General features: G+C 40.9%; 1 protein-coding gene across 1 annotated transcript; it reads left to right on the forward strand.

The window, feature by feature from the left end:
* On the forward strand, positions 205–1863 carry LOC18774554 (RING-H2 finger protein ATL32). The gene has a single exon (XM_007206746.2). It carries the CDS (start codon positions 590–592, stop codon positions 1718–1720), a length of 1131 nt encoding a protein of 376 aa, XP_007206808.2. The 5' UTR covers positions 205–589; the 3' UTR covers positions 1721–1863.

The raw sequence follows: 10705 nt of genomic DNA on the forward strand, positions 1-10705 counted from the left end.
TCTATCAATATGTCCAGATGAGACAAACTACCAATTGACTTCTCATATTCCTTCTCATCTGAAAGGCTCAAAAATCATCCAAATGACCCAAACTAACCTAATTTGTCATTTATATTTTCAAAACGAGTTTCGGAAACGGCAAACAAGCAAACATCATGAATTTCATGTGAGAGAGAGGAGAGAGAGCCGTTTCCACCTTTTCAATCTCTTTCAGCTCTGCTGATGTCATCGCTTACTTAGTGTCCGCACTTCACGTGGATTCAGATTCTTCCTCCTCCAATCCCCTTACATCCATCGCTTTCTCTCAAGTCTCATCCAACCGTCCGCTGAGATTACTTTTTTTTTCACTACTTTCCGGTCAACTGGATTTCAATATTTAATCCCAAGAGTTCAAACCGCACACGAAGCCCCCCTTCTTCTTGCTCCCCAAGCAAAACCAGCACCTGCTTCAGCAGCCGTATGTATTATTATCGCGCCACGTGGCACTCTACTACCCAATTCCAACTTTGCCTTCTTTCCTTCCCTTCCCTTAATATGAGCAGCACTCACTACCACGCAGAGCTAATGTGACCACCAACTGTTTGTGAAAATGCGAGGACTGATAAAGAGCTTCAGCCTCCTCATGCTCTTGCTTGCCTTCCCTTACGCCATTAATGCGCAGGCCACCCAGGAATTACAGAACAACAACGGCTATGGCTACGTCTCCACTTTCACCTCATCCATGGCCATGATCCTTGTGTTCCTCGTATGCGCCTTCTTCTTGATGGTCTTCTTCATCATCTGCATTCGCCGCTGCGCCGAGGCCGCAGACATCGAATCCGCCGGAAGCGCAGCTCCGGCCACCGTTTCCCGCCGCCGAGGCCTCGACCCTGCCGTGATCGAGACTTTCCCGATCCTCGTCTACTCCGCCGTCAAGGATCTCAAGATCGGGAAGGAAGCTCTGGAGTGCGCGGTGTGCTTGGGCGAGTTCGACGACTACGAAACGCTGCGTTTGCTGCCGAAGTGCGATCACGTCTTCCACCCAGACTGCATCGACGCCTGGTTAGCAGCTCACGTGACGTGTCCGGTTTGCCGCGCCAAGCTCTCGGCCGAGTCGAACTCGCGAGTTCCCGAGCCACACAACGATCCGAATCTGGAAAGTTCGAGTACGACGAGCCAGATTGAAGTCGGTGAGGCTGGGAACAACGCCGTCGTGGTCAATGTGTATGAAAATCAGAGCGAGGACCCACAAGGGGTTGAGACTGCGAACCGTACAAGTACAGCGAGGTCGGGAATCTCTGGAAAGTTCCCGAGATCGCATTCGACGGGGCACTCACTGAGTCAACTCGGAGGGAACACGGAGCGGTACACCTTGAGACTGCCAGAGGAGGTGAGGAGACAGCTGATTTCGCTCGGGATAAATAAGCTGAGACGTTCGAATAGCTACGACGTCGTTTTGCCTCGCCTTGAGAGTTCGAGGAAGGGGTATAGGTGCGGCGGCGGTGAAACGAAAAGCAATGTGGATAATCAAACCGGGTGGTTCGACTCATGTGTTTTGTTAAGAACGCCCTCGTTTTTGGCTAGGGGGAGTTCCGTTACCTTTAAGTCTCCTAAGGGAGGAGGCGGTGACGGAGATGGCGTGTTTGGGAAGACACCGTTAAGGTCTGTTAAAACGCCGTTCGATTGTCTGAATGCGAAGGCGGAGAGGTCCAAAGAATCGATATCTCGGCTTCCTGTTTGATTTGTAAATATTTGCATCATGGTGTTTTAGTTAGTACTACTGTGTACATAGCATTTTGTTTATATATATATTTTTTTCGAAAGAGGAAATCATTGATAATAATTAAGAGGATACAACAATATCGTTTTGTATAATTGGCTCCAGCTAGAGGGGAACCTCTTCAATCCAAGTTTCTATTTACGTTCAGTTCATATTTACCAGTAGGAGAGGGAGACCATTTTGGTTAGTACTATTGTGTACTGCACTTTTTTCCAAACTTTTTGAGCACTAGGACAACTCTATAGTGCATGTATTACACTCTTAGGATTCAGGTTACAAATAGGGCAGGAGTCAGAAGAGATCATTTTCCTTTTTTAGCAGATTAGATTTACAAAAAAGATAATTTTTAATAGCTCTCCAATTAAAATATAAGGGTTTTGTGGTACCTCTTGGGACCAAACTCTTCTCCAAAAAGCATTTCGTATTCTTGGTTCCAAAGAGGAGCCAATAGCCATTCTGCACTCCTTTTTTAATTGGAATATCGGCTCCTATATCTATGACCATTCTCGGTCTCCGGCCTTCTATGCCCACTCTCATGCCGGCGATGTTTCTCCCTTTCCCTTTCATGTCGGTGCCTCCTTACTTGCTCGTCATCTGAACTTCTAAAAGATTCTCACACTCTGTCACCCTTCCCATTTTCACGTCATCTATGGCCATTATCATGCTTTCTTTCCTTCGGTTGTGTATCCCAGTCTTTCTCTTTCAGCTCTCCATCTTCATCACAACTTTCTCCAGATCCCTTCCTATCTTGACGATCATCCAGCCACCTTCCACCTTTGTCTTTAAGATCCCTCTTGCTGGACCTTTCGTTGTCCATATCATCACTAAGATGTCCATCCCGTCTCTCCTGTTGTTTTGTTCTATTTCCTCCATCAGAATCTGATGAATCAATTTCATCACCAGGTTCATGAAGATTGTTTGACCTAGAATCGATTCTACTTCTATATTTATCTCTCTCACCCCTCACATCATCTTCACTAGATTCACATCATCTTCACTAGTTTCCAAAAAGCATTTCGTATTCTTGGTTCCAAAGAGGAGCCAATAGCCCTACTGCACTCCTTTTTTTTTTTTTTTTTTAAACATCTCCAGCCTATAACCACTTTTCACAAAATAAATTCCATTAGTCATATAATGCCAAATCCATCTATCTTTGTGATAATTAACACTCAAAGGGATAGACGTGATGGCCTTAACATCTTCCGCATGAAAACACAAATTTAGTAAATCAACATTCCAATTCTCAATAGGAAATAAAAGCACTTACTTTAGTCTCTTCATCCAGCACTTGAGGGGAAAAAGGGCGGAAAGAAGCAGGTCTAGGAATCCATGCATCTCTATAGACTAGAGTATCTTGTCCATCTCCAATCCTCTTCCTTATCCCATTCAAGAGCAATTCACGACCCCAAATCAAATATCTCCAAACATAAGAAGAAGCTCTTCCTTTACCAGCTGCCAAGAAATTACAATTTGAAAAATATCGAGCTTTTAACACCTTGTGAATCATGGACTATTCATTGGTAAAAAGTCTCCAACATTGCTTAGCCATAAGCGATTTGTTAAAAAACTCTAGATCTCTAAAATCTAGTCCACCTTCATCCCTTGCAAAACACAGATGCTCCCACTTTGCCCAGCTAACACCTTTGCAATACTCTGAATTCTTCCACCAAAATTTAGAGATCTTTGAATTCAACTTAGCACAAAATGTTGCAGGAAGTTTAAAACTCCCATAGCATAATTTGGAATACTCTGAGCCACCGCTTTGATAAGGAAAGCCTTTCCTGTTTTTGAAAGAAATTTCTCTTTCCAGCCATTAAGCTTCTTTCTCAATCTTTCTTTTATTCTGTTAAAACAAGCTTTCTTTTTCCTACCAATCACTGTTGGTAATTCCAAATATTTCTCATGAAACTCAACAACTGGGATCTTTAGAATTCTGCTAACCACGCTCCTTAAATGCACAGGAGTGTTTGGACTGAATGCAATTGTTGACTTATCCAAACACCCTTTCAAGGGTTCTATAGGCCTGAGGTGTTGCTTCAAGAAAGAGTAAGCTGTCATTTGCAAAAAACAAATGAGAAATTGGAGGGGCCCCCCTTTCAAATTCAATCCCTTTTATTTCACCAGAAAGCTCAGCATGTTTAAGAAGCGAAGAAAACCCTTCTGCACAAATGAGGAAAAGATAGGAAGATAAGGGATCTCCTTGTCTAATCCCCTTTTGTGGGATAATATTACCTTCAACAGCTCCATGCCTTATCAATGAATATGGTATAGTAGATATACATTCAAAGACCATCTTAATAAAGTCCTCAGGGAAACCCAATTTCTCCATCATTTTACAAATGAAATTCCAATCAACCCTATCATACGCTTTTGCCATGTCTAACTTCAAAGCAATTTTTGGAACCTTTTTTTTCCCCTTCTACTTCTAATGGCATGGATTATTTCAAAAGCCAAAATGCATTATCTAAAATTTGCCTCTTTGGAACAAAAGCGCTCTGGCTTTCAGATATGACCATTGGGAACATACATATTATTTTGTTGGCTATGGTCTTAGAAATAATTTTATAGATCACATTGCAAAGGGATATTGGCCTGTACTGAGTCACAAATTCCGGCTTTTCAACTTTGAGAATGAGAGCTATCAAAGTCTTGTTCAGGCTTCTCACACTTTCCTGACCATTGAGAATTTTTAAGCATACATCAACAACTTCATCCCCAAGAATGCGCCAATATTTCTGGAAAAAAATAGCGGGCATTCCATCAATTCCATGAGCCTTTAAAGGAGGCATTTGCTTCAGAGCAATCTCTACCTCATCTCTGTTGTAAGGCTTAACAAGGAATGCTTCATTTGATCAGGCACTTTTGGACTAATCATGTCAGTGATCACCTTAATGTTATAACTGTTATCATTATGAGTTTATCTCTTTCTCAGATTAGGAAGAGGTACTCTTCTAGAGCATTTAGCTAGAGAGAATGAATAGGAGAATATGAAAAATGCACTATTCTATTGATTTCTGCAAAACTGCAGCTTACAAAGTGTGACTGCTAGGAGAGAAATGTGATTCTCTTCTAACAGAATTACAGCTGTCATCCTATTAGATTCTTACACCTGTCATAGCAAATCTAAGCTAAAGAATCCACCTAGACTATGATCTAATGGCTCTCCTTACATCATTTAAATAAGCTGACCAAAAACAGAACAAATAGAGAATAGCTTCAGCTCTAAGAAATCTGCTGCAGGATTATATTTCAACACTCCCTTCTAATCCTTTAGCTGATTTCACACCAAGCAAGCTTCTCAGCCTCACAAACCGATCCTTAGGTAGAGCTTTAGTCAAGATGTCTGCTATCTGATCTTCTGTTTTGCAGTATATCAGTTCAATTTCTTTTGCTTGAATGGCTTCTCTGATAAAATGAAATTTCCTGCTGATGTGTCTTGTCTTTTGGTGATGGACTGGATTCCTTGCCATTGCAATTGCTGAGGTGTTATCACATAGAATCTGAGTCCCTTCTATCTGTTCTTCACCAAAATCCTCAAGCACAAATCTCAGCCACTTAGCGTGTGAAGTTGCTTCTGCAGCACTCACATATTCAGCTTCGGCTGTAGATAGAGCAACTGTGTTTTGCTTGATGGAAGCCCAAGAGAACATGCCTGAGCCTAGTGTGAAGGCATATCCTGAGGTGCTCCTCATATCATCTTCACTCCCAGCCCAGTCACTGTCACAGTACCCAATTAGAGTAGCTGTCTTCCCTTTTGCAAACTCAATTCCAAAATCCAATGTGCCTTGAATGTATCTCAGCACCCTTTTAGCAGTTCCCATGTGTTTCTTTGAGGGATTGTGCATAAATCTAGCAAGCAAGCTAGATGCAAACATGACATCTGGTCTTGTGGCAGTCAGATAAAGGAGACTTCCTACAATCTGTCTGAATTCACTTTCATCTGCTGCTTCACTCCCATCTTCTCTACACAATTTCTCATTCACCACTAATGGAATTGCCACTGACTTGCAATCTCTCATTCCAAACTTCTCAAGAATTTTCATGGCATATTTCTTTTGATGAATGAAAATATGCTTGTCAGTTTGTTCCACTCCCATGCCAAGAAAATGATGCAACAGACCCAAGTCTGTCATTTCATAGTGTTGCATCATATCTTGTTTAAATTCTTCAAGCATTTTAGGACAGCTTCCAGTGTATATAATGTCATCTACATAGAGGGAGACAATGATAATACCTGAGGTGTCACTAGTTTTGATATAGAGAGTAGCTTCACTTAAGCTTTTCTTGAAACCTGCAGTGTTGAAATAGGCATCTATTTCATCATACCAGGCCCTTGGGGCTTGCTTCAGTCCATATAGAGCCTTGTTCAACCTGAACACCTTGGTTTCCTTGCTCTCTTGAACATATCCTTGAGGTTGTTCAACATAAACTTCCTCCTTTAGAATGCCATTGAGAAAAGCAGACTTCACATCCAATTGAAATAAGTTCCATTCCTTTTGTGCTGCAAGGGCTATCAAAGTTCTGATGGTGTCAAGTCTTGCCACAGGGGCAAATGTCTCATTATAGTCGATTACAGGCTTCTGTGAGTAGCCTTTAGCCACAAGCCTAGCTTTATTCTTCTGCACAGTACCATCTAGGTTCAGTTTGACCTTGTAGACCCACTTAACACCAATTACTGGTTTGTTAGATGGCCTGTCAACTAATTTCCAAGTATTGTTCTTCTCAATCATCTCCAATTCAGCCTCCATTGCACATCTCCATGATTCATCCAAATCTGCTTCTTCAAAGCTGTCAGGTTCTACAATGCACATATTGCATTGTGCCATGATGTCATTAATACTCCTCCACTTGTGAGGTGTGTGATCAAACCTTTGAGTCTCATCAAGCATTTCTTCCCCTTGAGGTGCAATTTCTTCTTCCATCTGCATTTGAGTATCCAAGAACTGAGAGTGATCATCTAATACCCTCTGTTCAATTTCTGCAGTATCTTGATTTCCATCTGGCATAGGTATTCCCACATCTGCATTGCTAGGATTCTCCCATTTCCATGAGGCTTCTTCCATTTCCATGAGGCTTCTTCATCAAAATAGACATCCCTAGACAAGATAATCTTTCTTATCTTAGGATCACACAGTCTATAGCCTTTTTCACACAATCCATAGCCCACAAAAATGCATTTGTGACTGTTTTCTTCCAACTTGTGTCTCAAAACAGAAGGAATAAGCACATAACATAGGCATCCAAACACTTTCAAGTGTGCAATACCTGGCTTTCTTCCTGTGTAGGCCTCAAATGGTGTCATTTTCTCAAGAGATTTAGAAGGACATCTGTTGAGAAGGTAGACTGCTGTATGAACAGCTTCTGCCCAAAACTCATAAGGAAGATTCTTTTCATGTAGCATAGACTTTGCCATCTCAATTACTGTCCTGTTCTTCCTCTCAGCAACTCCATTTTGCTGAGGAGAATATGCCACTGTCAGCTGCTTTGTATTCCAGCCTCACTGCAGTATGCAAGGAATTCATTTGACATGAATTCTCCACCTCTATCACTTCTAAGTGACTTCACTTTGTGCCCACTTTGCAATTCTGTCATTGCTTTGAACTTCTTGAAACATTCAAAAGCATTAGATTTATTTCTGAGAAAATAAACCCAAGCCATTCTTGTATGGTCATCAATGAATAACAGAAAATATCTGTTTTCTGACATTGATGCAGTCTGCATTGGACCACAGATGTCAGTGTGAACTAATTCTAGTGGACACTGAGCTCTCCAAGTAGATTTTGCAGGAAATGAGTCTCTATGCTGCTTTCCCAGCTTGCAGCCTTCACACACTACTAAGTCCTTCTCCAGACTAGGCAGTCCATGAACCATGTCTTGATTTGCTAGCATCTTGATGCTTTGATCATTAAGATGACCCAGCCTTTTATGCCAAGTCTGCAAACTGTGAGTCACACTTGCTCTCAGCACCAACTGAGTAGCAGGTACCATTGTGAGAGAGAAACACCTATTGCTAGTCATTGGAACCTTAGCTATAGGGTTTTGCAGTGACCAATCATCAAAAATTGTCACCATTCCCTTTCCAAATACTAAACAATACCCATGTTCCATCATCTGACCAACACTTAGCAAGTTCTCTTCTAAACCAGGCACCAACATCACTTCTTGAATGTGTTTTCTGCCTGATTTGGTTTCTTCACAAGAGTACCTTTTCCTGCAACTTGAACTGTCTCTCCAGTCCCCATTTTCACCTTGGAAGTTACATCCCTTCGAATGTCTATCAGTAGCCTTTCATCTCTAGTCATATGGTTGCTACAGCCACTGTCCACATACCAAGAGTTGCTCATTGTCACATCTGTCACAGCATTGCATGCATAAAACAATGTTCCAGTTTCTTCAACCTGATTGGCATAGTTCACCTTTTGCACAGATTGATTGTCATGGTAATTTCTAACCATGTGACCAAACTTTCCACATCCTCTGCATTTTGGTTTTCCTTCAAACCAGCACTTTCCATAGTGCAGTTTTTCACAGTGCTTGCAGGGTGTTTTAGTTCCATCATTTGATGCATTTGGTTTGGTATTTGAATTGGACTTGTTATTCCAATTCTTCCCATTTTCCTTCCAGTTCTTCTGAGACTTGTTACCTCCAGAAGAACTTCCATTCTTAGAGCTTTTACTCTCAATGTTCAGACTAGTGAAAGCCTTTTCTGTTGAATTTTCATTGTGCCTGTCTAATCTGAGCTCAAAGTTCTTGAGAGATGCAACCACTTCTTGAATTTCAAGAGTGTCAAGATCCTTTGAATGCTCAATCACAGAACATATAGAATCATAAGATCTAGGCAAACTAATAAGCAATTTCTGCACAACTCTTTCTCTAGGTAACTCTTCACCATAATTCTTCATTTGATTTATCAGATCAAACAGTTTAGCAGCATAAACAGAAAATGATTCACTATCCTTCATACGAGTGTATTCAAACTCTCTACGTAAGCCTTGTAGTTTCACACTTCTTACCTGTTTATCACCTCTAAACTCCTGCTTCAGGATATCCCATGCACCTTTTGAGGTTTCTTCATTCACTATTCTGGGAAAAATTTGGTCTGAGACTGCACCTTGGATCAGTCCAAGTGCACGAGCATCTTTCATCAAGGTCTCAGCTGATACAGATTTCTCTTCTTCAGCAGCTTTAAATCCCTCTTCCTTTCCTTCTTCCTTCGTTGGATCTGAAGCATCAAAGCCATTTTCAACTAAATCCCACAGTCCATGAGATTTCAGAATGGTCTTCAATCGAAGCTCCAAAACTCATAGTTTTCTCCATTGAATACTGGTGTACGAAGCTCAGAAGAGCTTGATCCTGCCATATTAGACATCAGACGCAGCTAGACAAGCTTCGTGAAGTTTTGAGTGAGCTCAATCGTCAGCTCAGCCAAGCACCAGCTCCTTCTTCACAGATTCACGCCCAATAAACAATCAAAACCTGGCTCTGATACCATGTTATCATTCTGAGTTTATCTCTTTCTCAGATTAGGAAGAGGTACTCTTCTAGAGCATTTAGCTAGAGAGAATGAATAGGAGAATATGAAAAATGCACTATTCTATTGATTTCTGCAAAACTGCAGCTTACAAAGTGTGACTGCTAGGAGAGAAATGTGATTCTCTTCTAACAGAATTACAGCTGTCATCCTATTAGATTCTTACACCTGTCATAGCAAATCTAAGCTAGAGAATCCACCTAGACTATGATCTAATGGCTCTCTTTACATCATTTAAATAAGCTGACCAAAAACAGAACAAATAGAGAATAGCTTCAGCTCTAAGAAATCTGCTGCAGGATTATATTTCAACACCTTAATGTTATAACCTCCTGTTTTCGCAAAGAGAGACTGAAAATAGCAACTGAAATTTTTTATTACCAATCTCCTATCCGTACACCATTTCCCTTTTGAATTATACACCCCTGCTATGAAATTATTATTTGTTCTCCCTTTCATTTTCATGGAAATAACAAGTATTTTTATCACATTCTTTCAACCACTCCACCCTTGAACTTTGTTGCCACATAATTTCTTGTTTTTCCAACAGACCGTCAATCTTTCTTTCAAGAAAAGCCTTCCTCTGACTTTGTTGTTCCAAAGGGTTAATACATTACAAAAGTGCCAGCTCTTCTTTGCACTCCTTTAATTGAGTCCTGACACTACCAAAGACATCTTTTTCCCAATTTTTAAAAGAAATAGCATACCTTTTGAGTTTTTCTTTCTCGGAAAGGTGTTCATCTCCATTATACTCCCAGGCTTCCTTCACAACATCTTCAAATCCCTTTTCTTTCATCCACATCGTTTCAAAATGAAATCTGTGCTTTCTTATTGAAATTAATGCATCACTAATATTTTGGGAAATAAGAGTTAAAAGAATTGGCTTGTGATCAGAAATTGTACTATTAAGGTGATGAACCTTTGTCTGGTGCCACAAGTGCCTAAACTCTGTATTTGCAATTACTCGATCAAGTCTTTCCCACAAAACACTCCATTACCATTCTTCCTACTCCAAGTGAAAGGAAAGCCTTCAAAACCGATATCACTCAGATTACAGTCATCTAGAGACTTTTGGAAGTTTTTCATTTGGTACATTGGTCTCCTTCTAACTCCATTTGAATCTCTTTCAGAGAGCAGCTCATTAAAATCACCTAACCATTCCCAAGGGCTTGTACAAGAACCTGCCAACCTTCTAAGCGACTCCCAAGAGAAAATTCTTAAGGATGTTTTAGGGTTACCACAAAATCCAGTTACTTTGAATGGTTGTATGGGATGAGTATTCACCCAGCAGTCTATATGGCCAGTTGATGTAGACAACATACTCACTTGTGCTTCTTTCCTCCACAGCATTGCAAGACCCCCTCACCATTTCCAATTCTTTCTACTTCAAAATAATTATAGTTTCCCCATTTCAC

Source organism: Prunus persica, chromosome G6 (genome assembly GCF_000346465.2).
Source record: "Prunus persica cultivar Lovell chromosome G6, Prunus_persica_NCBIv2, whole genome shotgun sequence".
In the NCBI taxonomy this organism is placed as follows: Eukaryota; Viridiplantae; Streptophyta; class Magnoliopsida; order Rosales; family Rosaceae; genus Prunus; species Prunus persica.

Excerpts from the sequence above, each read along its gene's own strand:
- LOC18774554 (XM_007206746.2), top strand. The coding sequence starts at position 590 with ATGCGAGGACTGATAAAGAGCTTCAGCCTCCTCATGCTCTTGCTTGCC.